The 25,694-nt window shown below is 55.2% G+C and overlaps 3 protein-coding genes across 7 annotated transcripts; 1 reads left to right on the top strand and 2 right to left on the bottom strand.

The window, feature by feature from the left end:
- Positions 1 to 69: 69 nt before the first annotated feature.
- COG1 (component of oligomeric golgi complex 1) lies at positions 70 to 11,375 on the bottom strand. Of its 2 annotated transcripts, XM_061549576.1 has the most exons (17): positions 10,744 to 11,375; positions 9,837 to 10,081; positions 9,412 to 9,593; positions 8,591 to 8,782; positions 8,003 to 8,159; positions 6,961 to 7,171; positions 6,557 to 6,844; positions 6,326 to 6,442; positions 5,793 to 6,221; positions 5,207 to 5,353; positions 4,277 to 4,429; positions 3,698 to 3,837; positions 3,349 to 3,457; positions 2,448 to 2,554; positions 1,282 to 1,375; positions 1,037 to 1,090; positions 573 to 733 (listed from the first exon to the last, which is right to left on the bottom strand). In XM_061549576.1, exons 1-16 carry the CDS (start codon positions 11,095 to 11,097, stop codon positions 1,040 to 1,042), a joined length of 2,976 nt encoding a protein of 991 aa, XP_061405560.1. In that variant the 5' UTR covers positions 11,098 to 11,375; the 3' UTR covers positions 573 to 733; positions 1,037 to 1,039. The 2 variants fall into 2 exon arrangements, with proteins under 2 accessions (XP_061405559.1, XP_061405560.1); XM_061549575.1 differs by lacking the exon at positions 1,037 to 1,090 and having other exon boundaries at positions 70 to 733; positions 10,744 to 11,374.
- A 205-nt stretch (positions 11,376 to 11,580) lies between these two features.
- LOC133340996 (dynein axonemal light chain 4-like) lies at positions 11,581 to 13,443 on the top strand. Its single transcript, XM_061549574.1, has 3 exons — positions 11,581 to 11,686; positions 12,546 to 12,629; positions 12,735 to 13,443. The coding sequence occupies exons 1-3, from the start codon at positions 11,618 to 11,620 to the stop codon at positions 12,897 to 12,899; spliced, it is 318 nt and encodes a 105-aa protein (XP_061405558.1). The 5' UTR covers positions 11,581 to 11,617; the 3' UTR covers positions 12,900 to 13,443.
- A 13-nt stretch (positions 13,444 to 13,456) lies between these two features.
- On the bottom strand, positions 13,457 to 24,903 carry NAA60 (N-alpha-acetyltransferase 60, NatF catalytic subunit). Of its 4 annotated transcripts, XM_061549573.1 has the most exons (6): positions 24,430 to 24,903; positions 20,742 to 20,862; positions 18,878 to 19,007; positions 17,874 to 17,970; positions 17,268 to 17,502; positions 13,457 to 14,834 (listed from the first exon to the last, which is right to left on the bottom strand). In XM_061549573.1, the coding sequence occupies exons 2-6, from the start codon at positions 20,855 to 20,857 to the stop codon at positions 14,678 to 14,680; spliced, it is 735 nt and encodes a 244-aa protein (XP_061405557.1). In that variant the 5' UTR covers positions 20,858 to 20,862; positions 24,430 to 24,903; the 3' UTR covers positions 13,457 to 14,677. The 4 variants fall into 4 exon arrangements, with proteins under 4 accessions (XP_061405557.1, XP_061405552.1, XP_061405554.1 ...); XM_061549568.1 differs by having other exon boundaries at positions 13,457 to 17,502; XM_061549570.1 differs by having other exon boundaries at positions 13,457 to 17,502; positions 18,890 to 19,007.
- Between the last annotated feature and the right edge of the window lie 791 nt (positions 24,904 to 25,694).

Here is a 25,694-nt window from a genome sequence, read left to right as displayed (position 1 = left end):
CATTGTTTTAGCTATAGAATGAAACCCAACGGAAACCGACGCAGAACAGGGTAGTACATCCTCCACATACGCACTCACAGATTTCATTTATTTTTTCCACCACCAAAACAAAAACTTTACAGCCACCCGACCCAGATCGACCCATGGCTAAATAGGGAAACCTACTTGAAAAGGAGGCCGCCATGACTCCACAACAGACTCTATTAAGTCCAAACCTTGTGTGTTTATGCGAGGGAAGAGGAGCAGATTGTTCACCACCATCTCCTCCCACAGTGATGTGGTCAGCTGCACAAACACTACAGGTGGAATTCCTCCATCAGATTTCCAACGCAAGCATTGTGCATTGTTTGGGAAAACCCACGCAGGGTGTTTGCTGCTACGGGCCAACAGCCCTGACATGACACTCAAGGATTATCCTGCCCGGTAATATCGCTGTGCCTGTAAACCGAAAGCAGAGTAACACCCCGCATATGCTGGTGCTTCCGCAACCAAGGTGGCCCGAGCCAGTCCGGAGCCCTTGTTAGCGCCACCTTGACTCGGTGGAGAGTGCTGGTTGTTTGCCGTGTGTGTGTGCGTGCGGATCCGCTGCTCATTTGGTGATGGCTGACAGCCAGCCGAGCTTGAAGAGGGACGACCCAGGCTGAGAGCCCTCGTCGTGCGACGCGAGCTGCCTGAATAAGGCCCCAGGCGGACGCGTGTCCACCCCCTGCATGCCTCCCAGCGACACTTCCACCTGACACACGCACACACACAAACACCGCTCACACACGGAACCCAGCGTTGTCTGCGGCCGAATCCTCGTCACCCCACAGCAGAACGAGTGGTAGAGCCGGCGCCGGGCAGGAAGTTCAAAGAAGCCCCAAGAAGCTCCGAAAAGCCCCTTCCCTACTCCTGCATGCGCAACCGCCACTATGTCCTGAAGGCTAGTGTCACGTCAAAGTGCTACCGATACAAGCAAATAGAGGCCCTCGCCACTGCACCTGGCCGGCCAGCACACCACGGCGGTACACACGGCATGCCCCACACCGGGCTGTACCTGTCAGCTCCCCGAGCGCCCGGCTGGCTCGGAGCCTGGCATCTCCTCACACCACTGGAAATGACAACAGGGACAGAGAGGCGCTCGCCCACACCGAGTCAGCTGTAGTGTGCACGTGCGTGTGCATACGTGTGTGCTGAGTGGTGAGGGTGCTGGGTGGTTAGGGTGCTGGGTGGTGAGGGTGCTGGGCGGTGACCGTGCTGGGCAATGGTGAGCATTAGGTGGTGGTGAGCGTGCACCCTCACCGGTGCTTGCGCTGTGGCTGGCCCCCTTCTCACTGGCGGGGTGGCCCTGCGTTGGGAGGCCAACCTGGAGGCCGGCAGGGGCAGCAGAGCAAACCTAGACCACCACACGAGCCGATGGCCCAGTCCCCCGAGTTACGCACAATCCTTTACCGCGACGCAACGTCCACACTCCGTATTACCATTCCAATTATTAGGAAGTCAGCCCAGAGCCAGTAGTGCTAAATCCACATTCATATGGTGGGGGCGAGTCTAACCATAGGACAAACACTGTTGACTTCACAACTAAGGGGCACTCATTTTACTTACCCCAGAGCCATGATAGACCGAGTCATTCCCAAACCAAGGATTTGAACTCGCGACCACTTGCTCGACTACCAAGCCATGCATCCAGATCCTATCACAGTGACAGAATGAGCTCAATGCCCTTGTTAGTAGCTGCGTTATTTCATTACAAATCCTGGGATCCAGTGGATACAGGCCTCCTCGTGGTACAGGCCTTGCTTATTTAACTGTCATAAAATACACACAACTGTCCGTATTACAGCGGGTGTCAAAGATCCTGTGGAGTGGATCACTGTCAACCATTGTCAAAGTCCGCATTTGGCAAATCTGCTGGCAAATCCGGGATGCACTGATAAGAGGTATGAAATGGGCTAGACACACCAAATGGCATGTTGTAGGCTGCAGGCCGAATGCATATGAGGGGTCACCAACAAGAGTATAGTGGGATGCACTTTTGTGATTCATTTTCTTTTTAACCCTCAACAGCTGTCAACCATTTCCAAAGAATGCAGCGCCTTTGTACGTTTGTACTGCATGCATATGCCAGTTAAGGCCACTTGTTTCATGCACTGTATGATGATGTGTGCGCATTTATATTTCATTAATTTGTATAATTTAGACGCATGCTACAGTGCCATGCATAAATTAGAAGACGGTGCAAATCGTCGATGATATTACCACGCATGTTGTATGTATGTTGAACTTTCGCACCGTATGTAGCCAACTGTGCTAATCATCGCCACCTGTGGCAAAACACCGCAGCCTGCGCGGGTGAAACACGGCGGTGCTTTCGCAAGAGCCTCCCCGCTGTCAGGAGAGCGCCAGGACTCAACACCACGCTGAGGGCGCGTCACGGCGCCTCAAGCACAGCACGGGGGGCAAACCTGGCATGCGTGGCGGCCATCGCCAGCAGGCTGGGGGCCTCAGGGCCCGACGGGGCCGGGCGTCCTGTGTACTGCCTCTCGGTGCCCGTCAGGACACCAAACAGCACCTGGAAGGCATCACCACCACCACCACCACACAGTTACCAGCTCGTGGTGGCAAACGCTCGACAGCAACGATTACGCAACCTGCCCTGCTTCAAGTCCAAAATCGCCATTCCTGCACCTCGAGCTGTACCAGCACTGCAGCCCTGATGGTTGGGACTCATGTCATTGGTGCCGAACATGGCTGAGAGGCACAAACGAGTGTGCACGTGTGCGTGCGTGTCATTATAATACAATGGTGCAGTTTTAAAAATGCTGAAATAACAAGCGTTCAATTCCCAGCTATAGCCAATATCTTTCCAAGTGGTCTTAAACCAGATCTTTGCCTTAAACATGTTAACTCAGCCTTGGTGCTGTGTGCAAATGTGAGCAATGTGGAGATAATGGTGACCACACTCACAGAGGAAATGATACCTCCATATTGCCTTAACAGACTGCTTCAAGTGCTGTTAGCAAACACCTATGAAGACCAGAATAACGAGTGAGTGGGTGGCCAGCACGACACCAATGTTAATGTTTACACAACTCAAGGGGTACTCGTTTAAGGCAGAGTTGATCTAGGGGAGACCCAGGACCGTTTCAGTTATTTGTCATTGATGATGGTGACCTGTGATCGAGATTTTAACTTGGGTCACTGGGTTCATAGCGCAGTGTGCTAACCAGTGCACCACCGCTCCTCACGTGGTCGTACTGCAGTACGTGCGCGCGCAAACATCGCATGAACGTTGCACAAACGTCACACGACGTTCTGATCATAGAGTGGGATATGCATGTGTGTATGCACATGCATGCGTCATACATTGGTGCGCTGCAGCAGTCTCTGGAGGTGCAGGTGGAGGTGTGGGGTGAACACGTCCAGGTCAAACGGGTCCACGTGGCTCTCGAGGTCGTCCACCACGGCCTGTATTCTGCAGAGCGGCACCGGCAGGTGGTTGGCCAGTGCAGTGGGTGTAATGTCATCCCGAGCGACTGCTGCCACTCCCACAGATTTGTGATCTCACGAGCACTCTCGTGTTTACTTCAACTTCGTACAGCATTCGGATCCTGATACCACCGCTGCCTACTGGACTTTACAAGCATTTTCTGTGCTCAGGCCAAGGGTCTGCAATGAGAAGGCCCCAGTCCTCACACTGGGGGGTCATACGTGCCTCGCGTGAAGAGGGGTCCCCCGAGCAGCGGCACTGCTACCGCGCGTCCCCTCGGGTCGAACCGCCAGCACGCCGTGCATGAAGCGCAGGTCAAAGAGAAGCTGCAGCGCCCTCGCCTGGCACATGGGGGTCATCCCAGCCTACATGGACCACACGCACACAAACGCACAGTTCGGATATCTGTGTGAGCGTGTATCCCCACTGTGGGGTGTGTGCGAGTGGAGTGTGTGTGTGTGGTATATGAGCAAGGCTGCGTTGGCTGGGTCATGTAGCCCGCATGTCTAAACAGCTTGTTTGGCCAGATAGAGGAGGCTAAATGGGCGCGATACAGGCTAGAGAGGAGAAGGGTTGATGTGGTACAGAAGGACAGGGTGATGTCTCCACTACTTAGTGGCAAACGGCGGTTGTTGAAGAATGTGCTGTGCAAGTGTAGACTTGGGTACATAATGTGGTGTGTCAACATCAAGTGTTGTCCCTGCCTTCATAGAGGATCGCTAACATCAGTATTTTCCCCAACAGTCTGTAAAAGGTTTCACGGTGAATCTTTGTCTGTGGGAGTGTGCGAGCACGCGTTCCCACCGCGGGCTGCAGGCGAGCTTCATAAGCCGTGAGGACGCCATCCATGACGGCCTCCAGCAGGGCTTGCCGGGTAACCCGGGGCACGGCCTGGGCCCCTACAGCCCCCATGGCTTGACCCAGCCCGAACAGCAAGGCCTGTGCTGGGAATGAGGCCTGCAGGCCCCACAACGAAGCGAGCACACAACACACCTCCGATGAGCATTGTTGGCGATGTACGGTGTGAAAGGAGTTCAACATACATACCCACCGCAGCAGTAGCATCCCCGATACAGCCTGGCATTGACACCACAGCAACTTAACACACTAATCTCATATGCAAACGTGCCGTATGTACAAAATGGGTGTGTGCGCAGGTGTGTGGGGTAGATGTTTCTATGTACACGTTCAAGTGTGTGTGCTTGGTGTGTGCGTATTGAATGTGTGTATGTGTGAAAGAGTGGTTAGTGCACCGTGCTACCAACGTTCGATTCCCGTTCACGGCCAACGTTGATGACGAATATCTGGACCAGTTCTGAACCTTACCTCGGCTGACCCATATTTAAATGAGTACATAGTGCAGTGTGTAAACATGCAGTGTGTAAACATTGCTACTGGGGAGACAAAGGTGGCCAGGTGTAGTGTTAGCCATACCACCTCCTTGTGTGGCGAGAATGGATGTATGTTGGACTTCTTTCGCACCATACGTAGCCAATCAAGTTGGCTTTATAGGTGCTCACTAAGAGCACTTGCCCCAAAAGCATACATAAGGTTATATGGGCGATATTAGTCTTATTTATATTTCCGTGTGAAAATGATATGTGTGTTATGTGTGTCTATGGAGTGTGTAGGTGTGTGCAGTATGTGTGCAATGTGGTTGTGTTTTGTTGTGGGGGGATGTGTGTGTATGGCGTGTGTTTGTACAGTGTGTCAGTGCTCTCCTGCATGTCGTGCCTGTGCAGGGAGATGTATGTTTGATGCCACACTTCCCCCGGACTCCGTCTCCTCCATGATCTCGATCTCGTCCCAGTTTGGGGTGGATCCCAACACGCGGCCGGGACTCTCCACTCTCAGAGTGGATCCAAACTCGCTCACCGCCACCTGCAGGAAGAGCCATCATATTGTGTCACACCGAGGAACAGTTCATCACCATCTCCATCCACTCCTGAATTATTGAAGGCCTTCATGATCACGTCACTCGCAGTCATTAGTCTGAGCTGACTCGTGTTACTGGAAATTTAGGTTAGATTTCTTGAGGTATGCGGTTTTTACTATGATTTATATTTGATTGCTGATGCTGTTTAATTTTCGCTTGTTGCTGTACTTTATTTTAGTTTAGCTTTAACCATTTTGGTTATGCACAAATGAGACTCTTATCCTGCTCTCTCGAGTTCTCGCCTGGTTAGACAAATTCAACGTGCACTTTGAAATCTACACGTGGTCACCGTCGCCTCTAGCCCAGCGCACCGTCTGTAGCAGAGCTCCGAATTTGCGGGCGCGTGACCCTACGGCCTCCGGCAGTGGGGCCTGCTGCTCTCACCTGGGCCACGTTGCGGCTCCATGCATCATACGCACGCAGGCTCAGCGCGCCCAGCTCCTCCGACAGCTCTGTCCACGCCGTGTACGCCCGTCTCGCGGGCACCGATCTCGCCTCCCCGGCCGCAGCTCGCGGCGATGACCTGACCGCCTCGGGGGGTGACGCGGCACCAGCCGAGCCCAGGATGGCGAGCCGCAGGCTCGGGCATAGCTCGGGGATGGCGCGGCACAGCCGGGCAACGAACAGCACGATAGCGAGGTGGTGGCGCCGCTGTTCATCGTCGCCGCCACCGCCTTCCTGCAAGAGCTTGGCTGAAGTGTCCAGATGGCCGCGAGCGCAAGCGGAGAGCGCCGTAATGCACGAGGCGCTCTCTTTTTGCAGCGTCTCCTGCACACGGCCCGAATCCGCAAAGCGGTCGAACCCAGCGCCGTCCTGTCACGCACGCACGGACACACACACAGATGCGTGGTCACAGATGCATGACACGATGCTGCCATGTCCTACAGATTCCCATGAACGGAGGCCTCCCCTGGTACCTGCTGTGGGGGTGGGGCCTGGCCGGAAGCGGGGGGCCCTGCAGGCGGCAGGTACGCCGCCACGTCCTCGATGCGGGCCCTCAACTTAGCGTCCAGCGCAGCACACAAACCCTGAACCTGTGACCATGCACACACATATGACCACTCAATCATGAGCACACACACTCCATCCCTACCTCCGCTAGCTTATAAGTAGGGCACACACGGCACCATCTTTAGGACAGCACCTACCATGGGTGTGTGTCCTCGGGCCTTCATAGTCAGGCCGGCCCAGGTGGGCACTTCCAAGCAGGTCTGGGAGGAGGCGGCGGCCGCGGGCAGGGCCGGTGGCGCGGGGGCGCCCCCCCACGCAGCGTGGGGGGCCAAGTCCCCCGGTGACTCCGTCCACAGATAGGAGGAGGCGTCTGTCTCGGGCGAGGGCCCGGCGCGGTGGCGTGGCGTCCCTAACTCGAGAACGGCAGCCTGCAGGGCCTGCTGGGAGGAGGCCGCGATGGAGTCCAGCGTCTCTTGGAGAAGCTCCTGATGCATGCGCACACACGTCCCGGCATGAGACATCTCATCTGGGAAACGTCGGTTTGCTGCTCCATACGCCCGGCCGCATGGGGAACAAAGGGGTAGGGGGCGCCCGATCTTACCTCCACTCTCTGCATGAAGAGCGGCTGCAGGAACTCGTCCCACAGGGACAGCGGGCGCCCCAGAAGGTGGGCGCACATGGGTGTCCAGCGGCGCGCCAGCCCCTCGCTGGCTAGCAGCTCCCAGACTGCGTCGCGCATTCCGGCCAAACCGCGCAGGGAGCGCACGAATGGCAAAAGGCGCCGTACGCCCAGAGACACGTCTTCGCGGCACCTGCTTGGCCGCACGGCACACGCACGCAAGTGTGTGTAAGTAACACGTGCACATTCATACGTGTGTGCTTGCGTGTATCAGGTGCTGCACATATGTCCATCTGCTATAGCAGAGGTGTAAGTTAGTTCAACTGAACCTATGTCTATGCTTTATTGACCTGGTCAGAGCCTATCATACTTTAAATAGGCCAATACTCTATATTATGCTTCATGCTTTGAGGTTGGGAACCCTCTGCCCAGAATAGTTGAGGACCTTCATGATGGTGGGCAGGCCTGGGTAAAGCTGCGTGACCAGGAGTAAGAGCCAATTCCTGTACACCTTGGAGTGCGACGGAGATGCCCTCTGGTCCCGACACTATTTGGCCATGTCGTTTGAGAAACTTTCCATGGCAGTAATGGAGAAAATTCTAACTGGTTCGGATACAATGGTGCCAACGGTGTCAGTTTTTAAAGGATGTTAAGGGGCAATTTTATGCAGTCGCTGGATTCCCTGCATGAGGCATGCAACTCGATTACCAAGGTTCGTTGAGGGGCATGCACTTTCATCTTGGCACAGGTTTAATTCCTGGCCATATATTTTAAAAAGTGACCATCTAAAACCAATGCTGGGCCTCCCCTAGGTCGATTGCACTTTAAATGAGTACCTACTGCAATGCGTAAACATCAGCATTGGAGAAATAACGTCGGACGGGAGTAGTTCTGGCCACACCACGCCTTTGTGGGCTCTGGCGGCCTTAATAGGTGTTCACTAACAGCACTTGTCCACACGGTCTGTATGGCTACATGCGAGATCTATCTTTGTCTCTGTGCACTGTGGCCGTAGTTTTCGTACAGCGTGACCCAGTGTAGGAGGGAGTGGCGAAGGTGCTGGAGTGAGATGCGCGAAGGCATCATGGTCGGCACTGGGCGGAAGCTCAGGACATCGGGGGGCAGGTGGCGTCCCCACGCCTCCGCCCCGGCCCAGTCCAACAGAACGCCTTGTCCTGTGCCTGTGCTCCGGCGTTCCAGCCAATCAGACACATACACACATGTGATGTGGGTGGAAGTCATACACTGGAGGATGCAGCTATCACATTTGACCAGATTTGAAAATGGAGCAAAAACTATTGCCCACAATAATTGCCTGATGAAACCGCCCTGGTGCATCGCGGTGGCCAGGTGGTATATGCTCCGCTGTAGAGGGCTCGCAATCACAAGGTCGTGAGTTTACATCCTGGTTGGGCTCGGGCCATCATCATCTTTCTCTTTGGAGTTGATACAATGAGCACCACTTTGTCGACAAGCCAACAATGGTTGTCCTATGGAGAGAGTTGCCCCTGCCATAGGAAAGCAGGATTCCCACCACTGGCTAAGGGCTGTGAACAGGCTTTGAGCACCGTTCAAGTAGCTCATTGCGGGAGCGGGGTTGAGACAGGCGCACCAGAACGCGTATCGGAGGCGAGGGACTCCAGCGTGCTGATGAGGAGTCCGCACGGTGCATCCTGCATCTCTGTCCCCACCCCCGCACCCTCCTCGCCCGGCCCGGGTGGCGAGTAAAACACGGCATGGACCTGGTAGAGCGTGGTGGCCACGGACTCCACGACAGTGCACACCTGTGCCTTGATGCTCGACCCTGCACACACGCAAGCGACACAGGGAGCCGGTGCTAAACATGCAGACGATGGAGAGGGGGCTCTCTTGCTGCTGCGAGATGCAGGACCAAGGTGAGACGGAGAACTGAACTCAAGACCACGCGTGTTGGTGATCGTGATGTTGATGCTAATTGCTGGTCGTCTGATTTTTAACTCTATCAATGATGTCGATTTGTCCTGAACTGCATTCGGTTTAACATTGTGCAAACATCCCAATGCAGGAAATTTTACCTACAAATTACACAATTGGGATTACACATGTAAAGACCCTCCTGATAAAAGTCTTGAGACTCAGCAAGGCTTTCCTGTGTAAATGAACACAAATAAAAAAAATATCGGTTATGGTCACATCTAAACAACATCATCGACGAAGGCCAAGGCAACCTATCATCAGCAGATATTAACTATTCATAGCTGAATGAAGGCCTCCCCAAACAATCCCCATCTCTCAAGATCCTGAGATGCAGATTCTTGCTCAAGAGCCCTCACATGGTTCCATGCATGGTGGACTCGAACAGGATGGCACAGAGGGAACATGAGCCATGGACCTGCCTTGGACAGAAAACTTGAGAGAAAAAAATAATAACAATGCTGTTGGGGATGTGCTGACCGTGTTGTGGCTCGTTGAGGAGGCCTTGTACCACGCTCTTGCGCGCCAAGAGGAAGTCGGCGAAGGCCTGGCGAGGGGAGGCCTCCTCCAGCAGCATGACGGCGCACAGAGCATCCGTCACAGCCTGGTCAGCCACGGCGCGCACCCGCAGCACGGCGCGGCTCTCCTGCAGGATGGCGCTCCTGCCGCCGTGGGGCAAGAGTTGGAGCGTGGTTAAGGGCCGCGTGCAGGACGCGCGAGTCGCACGGCCTCCTTCTCACGCCGCTCCTATTCGTGTCCGTCTGTCTTCTTGTCTGTGTGTCGGCTTGTCCGTCTGCTTCTCTATTACCTTGTGTGTCGATGTATCTGTCAGCTGTATCCACGTCTGTAAGTTTGTCTGCCCACTTGTACGTCCGACTCCTCGTCTGTGCGTCGTGAGTGATCACCTGAAGTGAGCGGCCGCCGCGGCCTGGCGCGCCAACAGCGGGAACCGCGCCAGCAGCGGAGGGCACGCGGGCCCGCCCGGGTTGCCCGCCACGCCCAGGGAGGCCATCACGTGGCGGCACAGCAGGCAGAGGCGTGCGGCCTCCAGGTGGCGGCCGGCCTCCAGCCAGCCCCAGATGCGCTCCGGCACGCCGAGCACCAGCCGCACCTGCGCGGCCAGCGCGAAGAAGCGCCCCCTGCCTCGCTCCTGCGAACGGGCGAACACGCAGACACTCGTTCTCCGTAGCCAGCACCTCCCCTCGTGCTGACGGCGTCACACGAACCGGAGAGACGAAGCCGTCCTGGGACAGCCATGTCCATCAGTCCCGTCTCGTGTTGAGGACCCATGTTGAGGAACTCGGTCGACCAGACTGTGATCAACCACCACGCAGCAGGTCACAACAATACACTCGGCACACTCCAGGTCACCTCACTTTCCTGATTATTTCCTCGCACTGCCCCACTTTGGAATTCCCTCCCATTCTAGCTTTTCCCAAGGTATTACATTGACCTCACTCAATGCAAGAGTTGGGTTAAATCCGATTACAAATTGGATAGTGCTGTTTGTTGACGTTCGCTTGGCATGTGGACCTTTGGCCCACTGCTCAGCTCCGATCTACGTGATTCGCAGATGGAACTGCCATCCAGACCACCTCATCCACGCAAAACAAATACGTGCATTCCACAGCTGCTTGTCCACTTTCCTGTCAGTCTGCTTGTTCGTCAGCACGTCAGTCTGCCTGTCTGTCCGTCAACTTGTCAGTCTGTCCGCTTATCCGTCGGCTTGTCGATCTTCTGGCCTTCATTAAGATGGAGCAGCACCGCGACCCGACCCGCAATCCGACCCACGCCACCCTGCGCGTCGCTCACCGCTGCCGCCTCCTCGGCCGCTCCGCGGGGACTCGAGCCGGGGCTTGCTGCGGACAGGCCCGGCGCCGGCGCCGGGCCCTGGCAGTGCGCGCCCATGTCCCGCACGGCCGCGCGCACCCGCTCGGCGCTGGCGCGCATCCCGGCCATGGTGTCCGCCGCCTCCATCAGGTCGCGGTAGCGCTCCCCCACCATGACGCGCAGCTCTTCCTTCTTGTGCTCGATGTCGGCCCGCACGGCGCGCTCCGCGCCGCGGATCTCCTCCACCGAGTGCCGCTCGAACAGCGCCGCGGAGTCCCCCGCCGTGCACTCGGCCAGCAGCGCCCGCGGGGCCCCGGGCGCGACGGACGTCGCCATCGCCGCGGCCGCCGTCTCGGCCCCCGGCCGCCGCTCGGGTCACCGGCCCCGCGCCTCAGGAGTCGCGCGCGGTACCTGCGGGCAGCACCTGAGGCGGGGAGGCCCCGGTTCCGCCAGGCGAGTGGCAGCGACCGACGGGAATACTCCGCGTGCGGCGCGGCGGCCCGACGGAGGGCGGCGGCGCGGCCTTAGCGCTGCTGCCCCCCAGCCAACATGAGCCTGACCCGCCAGGCGACCACATTCCCTACACCTGATGGGCGCGGGACGACGTGGCGCGCCCGATGCATGCTGGCAAATGCAATGTGGATCGAGCGTCACGTGGTCAGGGGGCGTGGGGCCCCCTCCCCCACCCCGGCCCCCTCCCCCACCCCTCCCCCTCCCCCACCCCCCTCCCCCACCCCCCTCCCCCACCCTCCCCCTCCCCCACCCCTCCCCCTCCCTCCCCCACCCACCCCTCCCCCCCCTCCCCCCCCCCTCCCCCCCTCCCTCCCCCACCCCGCGTTGCTGTGGAAACGAGGCGATGGCGCAGGGCGCGAAGGGCAAAAGCGGCGTCAGCTTCAAGTGGCTCAAGACGCAGGCGCTGGTGCAGGTGCGGTGTCCAAGGTGCACCTAGCCTGGCACAAGCGACGTGGTGACGTCACCGCTACTTGTGCCACTTCCTACCAGAGCCCTTTAACAAAGATTTGACGGACCTCTTCCATGAAACCTTTTGTCCATCCTGCAAGCCCCGCACTTGATGTGAACTTCCGATGATTAATTTCACGAGTTGCATTGCTGCTGCTGTTGTGGTGCTGCTGGTGGGGTGTGCATGGGCGATGTGTGATGCGATGTGATTGATGGTAAGATTGAAAAGGCGGTGGGAATGGTGTGCAACAGCAATGAGGTGGTGCGATATTTACACGTAATTACAATCCAGTTTTTTTGGGGTTAGATCGCTGAACTGTCATTAAACCCGTCATCACCTGACAGCCAATTCGTAAGGTTTGTCACGTAAACAACATGCCAATTCGTTACTAATGCAGTACACCGGTGCGCTGTAGAGTAATCCACATTTACAATCTGAGTGTAATTACAAGGCATCCGATAGAGGCCGGCCGGAATTCGGTTTCGACGTCGGAAGTTGGCAAATTTCCTCTCTCGGCAGTTTCGGTTTCGGCCGAAAGTCAATTTTTTACTTTCTGTTTCAGCCGAAACCAGAAATTCAGTTTCGGTCGGCCTCTAATCCGATGTTTCTGTAACCTAATTACAATTGTGGAATCATTGGTATAAACTTAATCTGCCAAAGCTCACGCTACAGTTTATTGAACTTCATTTATGTTCGTGCAATACCAAAATTGTATTCTCTCGTGGCCTGAGTTTTCACCGGGTTCATATAAATATGGAACACGTCGATGTTGTGTGTGTGTGTGTGCTGTGGGGTGATATGGCGATGGTGGTGTGCCCCGCAGTACTCGGACATGGCGCATGAGATGCGCACGCAGGCCGTGGAACTTTGCCTCAACGCGTGCGAGCAGTTTAGCAGCGACCAAATGGTGAGGACGCAAGCTCCCGATCACGATGGCACATTGTGAGCTCCCGCGCCGCAGTAGACACGACTCTAAACAGCCTTGTGCCCCCCCGCCTTGCCCGTAACGCAGGCAGCAGCCAGGATCATCAAGGAGAGCATGGACAAGACGTTTGGGTGTACGTGGCACGTGGTGGTGGGCGAGACCTACGCGGTGGAGGTGGTGTACGAGCCGGGCCACCTGCTCTACTTCTACTACGGCGGCCACACAGCCGTGTGCGTCTGGAAGTGCGACTAGCGGGGGCCTCTACTCACAACACCAGACACTCACCCTCAACACTCACCCTCAACACGAGACACTCACCCTCAACACTCACCCTCAACACGAGACACTCACCCTCAACACCAGCCCTGAATACAGACGCGAGCCATGAACCACAGCTCTAATCCTGGGATTCACACTTTCGCACCTCCGATGAGCAGTTGGCTACGTACGGTGCGAAGGAAGTTAAACACATCCAGGAGTCTTTTCACAAAGGTTGGACCCGGCGACGTCTTCCATCAAACCTCTAGTCCTCTTTCCCACTCTCCAGCCCCACACTTGATGTGAAGTTCCCATTATTTATTTCACGAGTAACGTTAGAGAACATAAATATATTTAACAAAGTATAGCCATCGACCACCATCTCCCTGCTGCCGGCTTTGGGTTGAAGAGCTGTAGACCGAGCGAAGCCCTCAGGGTTGACCCCTTACGCCCCATCGTGCGGTGCTCACACTCGCTTGGCGCTTGTAAACATTTATTGATATTGTTACAGGTTTGAAATGCAGTCGGTTATGGTGCCGTCTCTTCTAAAAGTTCGCACTTTATGTTAATAAATACGATAACACGTTCATAAAATCGATCCGGCCGTAAAAACTGGAGCAGGGTGAAACGCATCGTTCGTGCCTACTGCTATGAACGGCCAGAGGCCTCTGCAGACCGGAGCGGGCTGCAGGCCGGAGTGGGCTGCAGGCCGAGGCCCGTGCAGGGGCCAGAGGTGCCGATGGCCAGGGCCCGCCGCAGGTCGGGACTCGCCACAGGCCGGAGCTTGCTGCAGGTCGGGGCCCACTGCAGGCCCGAACTCTTTTTGCAGGCTGGAGCCCGCTTCAGGTCAGAGAACACTGCAGGCCAGAGCTTGCTGCGGACTGGAGCATCATTACGCCAGGAAACACAACTCGGATCATTACCACTTCGGTTCAAGTGGATGTGCAGGCATTGTATATGTACAGGCCATGATTTATTGCAACGATCATGCAGTAACCGCAGGCAAGGGTGCTCACATGGCATTCAAATATTCAATACTTAACGCACAGCTTACCAAGCCACATGCACGCCATGGCCTACGGGGAACGTCCTCGCAAGCAAGATGCCTTCTTAACACGTTGGCTTTTGCGACCAATATTATTCATCTTGTGAAAGATGCCTGCTGCCAACACTGGGTTTAAATGCAAGGGTGGCAAACGTTGCGTCGCGAGGCTGGCGAGGCTGCGAGCGTCGCCCGCATCCTCCACGCATTCGAGCCGTTTCCCTCCATTGTCCTAAAAACGCATAGCATGGTCCCAACGGCGATCAACAACGCTCCTGGCTCCGATGTGGGACACACGGTGAAGTGTGCGCACACCGGCCAGAATGCCTGGTAGGGAAGCACCGTGAAGCTGTGCGCTTGTCACGGTGACGGTCAGGCTTGGAAGCAAAACAGGGTGGTGAGGCAAGGTGGAGTGTCCCGTGAAGGATGTTTGAAGGGGTGGCATCCCCATTCACCAGTGTCCCCTTCGTCTCCTGGTCTTAAACATCCCAACTAGTTTTGGCGTCACATGCCTCCTCCTTCGCGCCTCGTGACGTCTCGTGGTTGAAACCCGCACCAGGGCTCGAAGGCTCAAATTCCACTCGTCCCGCCAGGGGATGGGGAGCGCAACCCAGACTGTTTCCAAAAGGGCGTTCAAAAAAACATACGTCCGGAAATTCAAGCCGTTGTTGATTTTCAGGCGCAGTGCAGAGCTCCACCGTGGAAACGGTAGCCTCAGCATGGAGATCCGTCACAGGGCGCGGCTGTAGTCGGTGACAGGCTTGTCGGGCAGGCTCCGCCAGGGCAGCAGGCTGCGCAGAAGGCCCTGCGCATGGCGGAGCAGCCTCTGGGGTAGCGAGCAGGGCCGGAGGCTTGCCAGCGCCGAACCCACATACTGCATGTAGTCGGTGCAGCGTGGTCAAGGAGCGCACAGGACTAACCACACGAATGAGCGCCATGGCAGCGGTCACATACACCCGGGAAAGTGCCGAGATGTGTGATTGTGACAGCCAGCGTTGCGCCACCCGCCATGCGTCTCACCATGCACACAGCAACACATCAAGGGAATTAACAATACATTCTGTGTCAGTAACACTGTGGCTGTAAAATCAAAATATATAACAGGCGACCTTTCAGGCTATAGGACCGTTAAAGCAGAGGGCAGCTTTCAAAGGCCGAAGCTCGTTGGGATGTGTATGAGGGAGGGGGGGGTCTAGTTAAGACTGATTAAGGCGGCTGTCGCCATCCGACTCCCTTTCTGACATGCATCCTCACCTCACAGAAAAACCTCACTCGACTCCATGGCAGGAGCCTCTTTGCTCATTGGGGCTTTCAGGCATACTACTAAATTATGACGAATTATATTTCCAACTGAACTGTCGTATAGGAAATGACTCTAGTTGTATCCGAATCGCTTACCATCAATGTGAAGCAGAATGGAGGGTTTCGGTGGGGATGGAGAGCTAAAGAGAGGCTTCTGTAATGTAACAAGCTAGAGGCCTTTATTTTGTCATCTATAAAGTGAAGGTGGAAAACGAGAAGACGAGCAGAGCGGTTGGTCGGCCCCTACATTTTTCTGTTCTCCATTTTTGTGCACAGTTTCTCTACGTGGGGAGCTTCAGGTCCATATCATCTTCAATATATTCACTGAGAGGTTTAATTTGTGTAAAGGGGGGAGAATATAACGTAAATATCTATGAAGAAAATGTTTACCATCTTAAATGATGTTGAGGAGTCATAGCAGCAACCGACAGAAAAGAACCAGAGGTGATTGCAGAACTTACTTATAGAAGTGTTAGATAAATACGAGCAAAGGTCATGTACAGCAAGTTCTCTGAACAAATGGAGACATGTCTGAGACAACTGGAACACAGAAACGAGCGAGTGATCCAATAGCAGCGGCTACTGAAGGCGATCCTGATCAAAACGATCAAATGAAGAGGTGTAACGACAGTGAGGTGGGGGGGGGGGTGAAGGGGGGTGGAAGACCGCTTGAGGAAAACTGAAGGAAAAGCAGCAGCAGATCACTGTACCTAATTAAGAACGAGTTTAATCGGTGTGCAGTACCGGATGTGACATGGAACAGAATAATGGACAATGCAAAGGCAACAGCAGCTGCGGTGTGCACGGAAACACGGAGCGGTTCGTGCTGGAAATGACGAAATACAGGAGGAGGAGCGACTCGTGGACCACAGAACGCACAACAGCGCCAGCATACAGCTGATAAAAAACACAAGTGTGCTTGGGCAGGACGCGTCACTGAAGGGATGAGGCGACCACCAACGAAAAATGGCAGCCAAACGAGGGAACATATCCAAGGCGAGGTTCACCACGGAGATGGAGCAAAGAACGTAACTCATAGCGTAGGAGCAAGATGGATTGTTGCATCGCAAGTTTTGGCTTGGGGAGGCATTCATTCAGCAGTGGAGAGATCACATCAGATAACTGGTCTTCTGATCAGGAATACGCACATTGACCAATATTTTTTCGAAAAGCTTAAAAGTGCACAAAGAAGCATGGACAGGTGGGCAAACGTATCACGAGTCAGTGAGGGTCTCTCCTCCAAGAGACACATTGTGTGTGTGGGTCTGGTTATGGGAGGAAACCGGAGAACCCAGAGCCAACTCATGCAGAACAGGAGGAGAATATGCAAACTGCACACACTCACAAAAAGACAAAGATCCCCCAAATAGCCTTGAACAGACTGCTGGGGCAAGTGCAGTTAAGAAAGCACCCTCAAAAGGCCGGTAAGGCACAAGGAGTGGTGTGGCCGGGCCCATGCCTGGGCATATATCTCCCCAGTGCTGATGTTGACACTACGTACCAGGCACTCATTTAAGGCCAAGTTGACCCTACACAGGAAGACCCAGTAACCATTCCAATGTTGACCGATGTTATTGGTTGTGAGCAGGAATCGAACACTGGTCGCTCGCTTCGGAGCGCAGTACACTAATCACTGCACCACCGCTTGCCACACACACACTGCAGTACATCCAAACACCACGCAGAAAATGTATCAAATCGGGAATAAACCCCAGGCACTGCTTGCTGTTAGGCACGAGTGCCACTGCTGCGCTGCCACCACCCTGCCACCAGTGAGGAGTTTATAGGAAAAGTTTTACCTTGGGGGCAAATGCAAAGCGACCAATGGACCCCTTCCGAAACCTTAAATCAGCAGCGCGTAACCGCGGTGAACAACCAGGAGGGCGCAGCAAACTGCGAGGAACAGGGCCACGGGGACCGCCGCGCGGCACAGCCATCCCGGCATGGCCGAGCTTCCTGGGACCGCGGCGGCACCGCCGTCCCTCGCCCCTCCGCAGAGCCGGCGCGGGGAAGGATATACGATTGTCCAGGGTGGGTGCCCCCCGTTGAGGTAGAGCACGTAAGTGAAGCCGTCCTTGAGCACGCCGCGGATCGAGTAGTAGCAGGGCAGGTAGTGGTGCTGTCGGAAGCTGCGGTTCTCGTAGAAGCGGATGGCTGGCGCGTTGGTGGTGAGTACGTGCAGGTACACCGCCTTGCAGCGGTCCTGCGTTGCCGCCTCGATGTGAGCCATGAGGCTGTCGAGCAAGAGTGAGCCTGTGGGCGCAGTCACGCACACGCGCGTGCAGTCACACACGCACATGGGTACCCTCATACGCACACGGTTCCCCCCCGTGTGAACTGCTCGGGCTCTCGGGACTAAGCGGCAGGGAGGTGGCAGCGCTGTGCTAACACTCTCAGCAAGGGTACCTGGGTTCAACTCCAGACCCAGGTGCAGTTCTGTGTGCAGTTCTGCGAGAAGTTTGTGTTCTCCCTCAGGTGTGGTTCCGGCCACATCACCCCCTCATAGGTGTGCCGTGCCAGCCGTCATAGGTGCTCGCTAACACCATTTGCCCCAACAGTCTGTTAAGGTAATAAGGGGATCTTTGGCTTTGTGTGTTGCACATGTGTTTCATTGCCATGGTTACCGATTCCCCGGCTGCGGAACTCCTTGACGACGCCCAGGCTGAGGATGTAGGTGACCTGCGTGTCGCTGGGGAAGCTGGACGCCAGCACGTCTGCATCCTGTCCACAGTGACAACACGGAGTCATGCGGATTCACCCACATCAAACATCAGGGTGATGTGGGTGGTCACACTTGTGCCTCACAGCAACAAGCGCCTGGGTTCCATTCCACACTTGAGCGCCTTTTTGTAGGTCCTCAACCTGCATGGGTTTCCTTCTGGTTCTCCAGTTTACGCCCATATTTAAAATAAAAACCACACAATGTAATTCGTATTGGCCAAAACATCTCGATGCTGAAAAAATACCTGAATACAATTTATCAGTTGGGATTAGACACAGCAACAACAACACCCACCACTGTGAAAACTTGGCGGGACCCCCATGCATAAGAGTTCTGAGTCTCGGCGAGGCTTTCCTTGGTAAACAAACGGAATCATAAAAGTAATTCATACTAAGTGCTGATTCGCGAGCACATATGAAAGCCAATAAGAAGGGGTGGCGTGACGAGCACCATGCCCGGCCATATTCGTCTCCGCAGTGGTTAGGTTCACACACTGCACAAGGCTAAGTCGACCTAGGGGAGGCCCTAGACCGGTTCAGACCGATGTTGGCCATGAGCGGGAATGGAACTCGGGTTGTCGGGTTCATAGCGAAGTGAACTTTCCTGGGTCAACAAGCAAAACTCACCTCTTTAAATTGTCCTTTACCCCCCAGCTTTGGATGTAAAACAGTGGTTCTGTTTATTTTCTGCTTGCCATACACGGCGCATTAGGATCTATGGATGAAATGCACTTTACATACTTTAATTATTACTATTAAAATAATAAAAACAATAACATTGACAACGCCAGAGTTTGGCGCCCGCGCACACCGTGTGCTAGCATTAATTCGCTGACTTGACAGGTACGCAAACTCCCGAGGCCGTGGGAAGAGCTGGCATGCGGGGACGCAGGCATCACAGACCCACCTCACGGTGCACCTTAGTCCGGTGCTTGATCTCAGCGACGATCATGCCAATGATGGTGCCGGCGTAGGTGGCGGCCAGGGAGAAGAACCGTGCGCTCGATGTGATGTCTTGGTACCACGAGTGCGGGTACCTGGCAGGGCGCGGGAGGTAGCGTAGAGGTTGGCACGCTGCGCTTCGAATCCTGTGACCCGAATTCAGTTCCCGCTCATGACCAATACCAGTGACGATTATCTGAACAAGTCCTGGGCCTCCCATCGTCGACTCAGTCTCAAATGAGTACCTGGTGCAATCTGTAAACATCAGCAACTCGCCTTTTGCCCGTCCAAGGACGGGTGTATTGCAGTAAATCTGAAACTTGCAAGCGAAAAGCAGACCGCGACGTGATAGTCATTGCATCAATGCGTGTGCAATTAGTAAGGGCGCGGTGACACAGACCTATTTCATTTTAAGGTTATAATCCCTTGTTCATCATGACGTCCTTTTTTACTTTGATGTCTCAATAGCGGAGACCACGTGACGTGAGGGTTCTGCCTTTGTAGCGAGGGTTGTAAGTTGACGTCGAGGAGGGGGGAGGAGACACCTCAGCCCCCTATGTGGAGTGACGTCACCCGCTAATTATTATGAATGGGGGGGGGGGTGTCCATTTGGAGGACGTCACCTTATGATTATTAATGAGGGGGGCTGTTCGATGTGGAGTGACGTCACCTGCTGATGATTATGAATGAGGGGGGAGGGTGCTCCATGTGGAGTGACGTCACCGGCTCATTATTATTAATGTGGGAGGGGGGGTCCATGTGGAGGACATAACCTGTTCATGATTATTAATGAGGGGGGCTGATCGATATGGAGTGACGTCACGAGCGTTAAGGACAGACATTCCTGGGTGATTATAGTAGGTATAGGGCGACAAAGATAACCAGGCATGGTGCTGTCCACCCACCTCCTCGTGAGCGATGCAGGCCTTGATCGGTGCCTGCTAACAGCACTTGTCCGAACAATCTGTTAAAGACTATATAGAGGATCTTTGCTGTGTTTGTATGGAGTTTGTATGTTCTCCCTGTTCCGCAGTGTAAATGTGCGTGTGCGTGAGGTTCGTATGTTTTCCCTGTTCTGTAGTGTCCATATGTATGTTGAACATCTTTAGCACCATACGTAGCCAACCGTGGTAATTGGAGGTGTGTGTGGGTTCTCCCCCTCTTCTGCATGCATGTCATCCGGATACTCCAGTTTCCTCCCATAGCTACAAATCCACAGAGTAACTGATATTGGCCAAGCATCGCAAAGCTAAAAAAATACTTGCAAACTACTGAATTGGGATTGGACACAGGAGCAATATCGCCCCCTACTGCGAAAACCTGGCAGGACCCTCCTGGAAACAAGCGTAACAATACCAATGTAAAATCTTGACTTAAAGCTTTCGTGACTGCAGGAATCCATATTGTTTGGATTTTTTGGTAAAGAACCTATCTACGTGACTTTACCGAAAGATCCCAAGAATAATAATAAGGTACACACGGCCCGGCGGACCAAATGCCGACGGTGAGAACCGAGAGGGAACAGAGCACAGGAGGGGGTGGTGTGGCCACCAGAGCCCAGCCGCCTTTGTCTCCCCAATGCCGATGCTCACACGTACAGCGAGCTACTAGTCGACCTAGAAGAGACCCAAGACAGGTCCATGTACCACATGCCACTTATGTAAGCCGTCAGCGGGAAACGCAACTCAGTTTCTCGTGCCATACACGGAACAATGCACCACTCCTCAAACTCACCCACCACTCACTGCTCCACACACTCGCTCCCACACACGTGTGCGCGTGAGTGTGGGGGGCCGTGGCTGTGTGTGGGGGTGGTGCTGGCGCCTCACTCGATGGGGAACCAGTCGCTGCACAGCTGCTTCACGGCGTCCACATCGCCGGGGCACAGGAAGCGCAGCATGACCTCGCCAGCCACCTCACCGCAATCGGCTCGCTCGGTCGACATCAACCCTGCGAACCAGCACACAGGCGCATCACACGTGTCACACCACACATCATCAACACAGCACACAGGCGCATCACACGTGTCACACCACACATCATCAACACAGCACACAGGCACATCACACGTGTCACACCACACATCATCAACACAGCACACAGGCACATCACACGTGTCACACCACACATCAACACAGCACACAGGCACATCACACGTGTCACACCACACATCATCAACACAGCACACAGGCACATCACACGTGTCACACCGCACATCATCAACACAGCACACAGGCGCATCACTCGTGTCACACCGCACATCATCAACACAGCACACAGGCGCATCACACGTGTCACACCGCACATCATCAACACAGCACACAGGCGCATCACTCGTGTCACACCGCACATCATCAACACAGCACACAGGCGCATCACTCGTGTCACACCACACATCATCAACACAGCACACAGGCGCATCACACGTGTCACACCGCACATCATCAACACAGCACACAGGCACATCACACGTGTCACACCATCATCAACACAGCACACAGGCACATCACACGTGTCACACCACACATCATCAACACAGCACACAGGCGCATCACACGTGTCACACCATCATCAACACAGCACACAGGCACATCACACGTGTCACACCACACATCATCAACACAGCACACAGGCGCATCACACGTGTCACACCATCATCAACACAGCACACAGGCACATCACGTGTCACACCACACATCATCAACACAGCACACAGTCGCATCACACGTATCACACCACACATCATCAACACAGCACACAGGCGCATCACACGTGTCACACCATCATCAACACAGCACACAGGCACATCACACGTGTCACACCACACATCATCAACACAGCACACAGGCACATCACACGTGTCACACCACACATCATCAACACAGCACACAGGCGCATCACACGTGTCACACCACACATCATCAACACAGCACACAGGCGCATCACACGTGTCACACCACACATCATCAACACAGCACACAGGCGCATCACACGTGTCACACCATCATCAACACAGCACACAGGCGCATCACACGTGTCACACCACACATCATCAACACAGCACACAGGCGCATCACACGCATCACATCCCACATGCACAACACGTGTCACAACACACTTCACACACATATCTTAACCCTATACACCAAACTCCACTCCTAGCCATGAAAGATAGCTTCACCGCTAAGCACCTATCCCTCGAATCCCACCCTACACCTCTACGTTTCACCCCTAACCCCATCCCCTCTATCATAAACCTCTAACCCCATCCCCTCTATCATAAACCTCTAACCCCATCCCCTCTATCATAAACCTCTAACCCCATCCCCTCTATCATAAACCTCTAACCCCATCCCCTCTATCATAAACCTCTAACCCCATCCCCTCTATCATAAACCTCTAACCCCATCCCCTCTATCATAAACCTCTAACCCCATCCCCTCTATCATAAACCTCTAACCCCATCCCCTCTATCATAAACCTCTAACCCCATCCCCTCTATCATAAACCTCTAACCCCATCCCCTCTATCATAAACCTCTAACCCCATCCCCTCTATCATAAACCTCTAACCCCATCCCCTCTATCATAAACCTCTAACCCCATCCCCTCTATCATAAACCTCTAACCCCATCCCCTCTATCATAAACCTCTAACCCCATCCCCTCTATCATAAACCTCTAACCCCATCCCCTCTATCATAAACCTCTAACCCCATCCCCTCTATCATAAACCTCTAACCCCATCCCCTCTATCATAAACCTCTAACCCCATCCCCTCTATCATAAACCTCTAACCCCATCCCCTCTATCATAAACCTCTAACCCCATCCCCTCTATCATAAACCTCTAACCCCATCCCCTCTATCATAAACCTCTAACCCCATCCCCTCTATTAGGCCGAGCTTTGACCCCAACCCGTTAGCTTTGACCCCAACCCGTTAGCTTTGACCCCAACCCGTTAGCTTTGCCCTAAGGTGGCTTGTTGGGAGTTGACTCAGCCCATCATCTCTCCCTCCGGAGTCGATAAAGTAGAAACCACTGCATGTGGGGACCGACTTCAACAGCAGTCTCCCTCCATATGAATGTGGAGTTTTTCCACAACTCGCTATCCAGGAAACCGCTCCGACTCCCTCTGTTAATCGGCTGTTAGCTCCTCACCCCAAGATTGTCTATCCACAACCCTACACACTACCCCAATTCTCGTGCTCCCCCTACGCCTATCCGTCTGCTAATAACCCCAACCCTTACACCTATCTCTCCCCATCCCTGATCCGCCCTAACTATACCTAAACTACACCCCTCTCCCCCCGCATGCCGAGCTTCAACACAAACCATCGATTGCACCTCCGGCTACACACGGTGCAAAATAATTTCAACAAACGCAAAGTACATAGATGCCAACCCTTTCCTAGAGCTCTACCCCTTCTCTGACCCCAATCCTCTTCATCCCCTACCCCCTCTGTGTCCCCTACCCCCTGTGTCGCCTACACCCTCTCTACCCCCTGTGTCCCACATCCCCTCTTTACCCCGTCGCTGTGTCCCCTATCCCCTCTCTACCCCCTCTGTGTCCCCTACCCCTCTCTACCCCCTCTGTGTCCCACATCCCCTCTCTACCCCCTCTGTTCCCTACCCCCTCTCTACCCCGTCTGTGTCCCACACCCCCTCTGTGTCCCCTACCCCCTCTCTACCCCGTCTGTGTCCCCTACACCCTCTCTACCCCCTCTGTGTCACCTACCCCCTCTGTGTCCCCTACCCCCTCTCTACCCCCTCTGTGTCCCCTATCCCCTCTCTACCCCCTCTGTGTCCCCTACCCCCTCTCTACCCCCTCTGTGTCCCCTACCCCCTGTGTCGCCTACACCCTCTCTACCCCCTCTGTGTCCCACACCCCCTCTCTACCCCCTCTGTGTCCCCTACCCCCTGTGTCCCCTACCCCCCCTCTACCCCCTCTGTGTCCCACACCCCCTCTCTACCCCCTCTCTCCCCTACCCCCTCTCTACCCCGTCTGTGTCCCACACCCCCTCTCTACCCCCTCTGTGTCCCACACCCCCTCTCTACCCCCTCTGTGTCCCACACCCCGTCTCTACCCCCTCTCTCCCCTACCCCCTGTGTCCCCTACCCCCTCTCTACCCCGTCTGTGTCCCACACCCCCTCTCTACCCCCTGTGTCCCACACCCCCTCTCTACCCCCTCTCTCCCCTACCCCCTCTCTACCCCCTCTGTGTCCCCTACCCCCTCTCTACCCCCTCTGTGTCCCCTACCCCCTCTCTACCCCCTGTGTCCCCTACCCCCTCTCTACCCCCTCTGTGTCCCACACCCCCTCTCTACCCCCTCTCTACCCCGTCTGTGTCCCACACCCCCTCTCTACCCCCTCTCTCCCCTACCCCCTCTCTACCCCCTCTGTGTCCCACACCCCCTCTCTACCCCCTCTCTACCCCGTCTGTGTCCCACACCCCCTCTCTACCCCCTCTCTCCCCTACCCCCTCTCTACACCCTCTGTGTCCCACACCCCCTCTTTACCCCGTCGCTGTGTCCCCACTGCCCGCGCCTCGGGCCCCGGGCTCCCTCAGCAGCGGGGCCCGGGCCGCGCCGCCCCGAGCCGCGTCCCTCCCGGCATCGCGGGGCCCGCGCGGCCCGCGGATGGGAGCCGAGGCCTGGGCCGGGCCGGGCGAGTTGGGGCCGGGATCGCTGTGCCCGGGCGGGCCTCCTGCTCCCCCGGCTCCCCGCGGGGTTAAGCCCGCGCCGTGTAGCGCCGCATCGCCCGGGGCGACGTTCCGGGGCGGCGCCTCTCACAGACGCGCAGCGCCGGCGACGGCGGCGGTGGCTCCAGTGGTCGAGGCTGTGGCTGTCGCGACTGTGGTATTGGTTGAGATGATTGAGACTGTGGTGATAGTTGTGGGTGACCCTGCTGGTGGTGGTGGTGGTGGTTGTTGTGGTGGTTGCGCTCGAGGCTCCCCAGGCCGCGCTGACGTCTCCTTTGCCCCCCGCCCCACCGATTCGTATCCAGGCCACAGCGCCGATTCCACTCATCGATTCCCCGGTACATATATCGATTACGTCGATTCCGGCTGTCACGAGTGGAATCGCTCTCCCACGGCGACCCTTGCAGCCGCGAGAGGCCGCTCAGTGTCCCACGCCCCTTGGTGATGGGCAATGATCTGGCGATGCACAGACACTCAACGCGGTCCGTGTCACAAACATAATCCTAGTAGGAAAGAAGTGTTTCCTTCGCCCGTTCTGCAGCAGTAACTGTGCAGTCTCTGGATTGTCTCCATGCATGCTGTTCGGGGGGTGTGGATTGAGTCGATGTGTGTGTGAGACGATGTGTGTGCTAGTCGATGTGTGTGTGGGGTCCATGTGAGTGTGTAAGTCCATTTCTTTGCATGCGTGTATGTCCATGTGTGTCGATGTGTCAGTGAAAAAATATATGTTTGTGCGTCTAAGTCGATGTGTGTGTGAGTCGCTGTGTTTGCAAGTCGATGTGTGTGTGAGTCGCTGTGTAAGTCGGTGTGTGTGTGAGTCGATGTGTGTGTAAGTCAATCTGTGTGAGTCGATGTGTTTGTAAGTCAATCTGTGTGAGTCGATGTGTTTGTAAGTTGATGTGTGTAAGTCACTATGTGTACGTCGATGTGTGTGTAAGTCAATGTGTGTGAGTCGCTGTGTCGGTCGATGTATGCGTTAGTCAATGTGTGTTTAAGTCGGTGTGTGTAGGTCGATGTGTGTGCGAGTCTATGTATGTGTGTGAGTCGATGTGTGTTGAGAAGAGATGGAGTGATGTGGTACAG

This window comes from Lethenteron reissneri, chromosome 10 (assembly GCF_015708825.2).
Source record: "Lethenteron reissneri isolate LAM-NWPU_2019-01 chromosome 10, ASM1570882v1, whole genome shotgun sequence".
Lineage (NCBI taxonomy): Eukaryota > Metazoa > Chordata > Hyperoartia > Petromyzontiformes > Petromyzontidae > Lethenteron > Lethenteron reissneri.
This window is presented reverse-complemented; position numbering and strand designations above follow the sequence as displayed.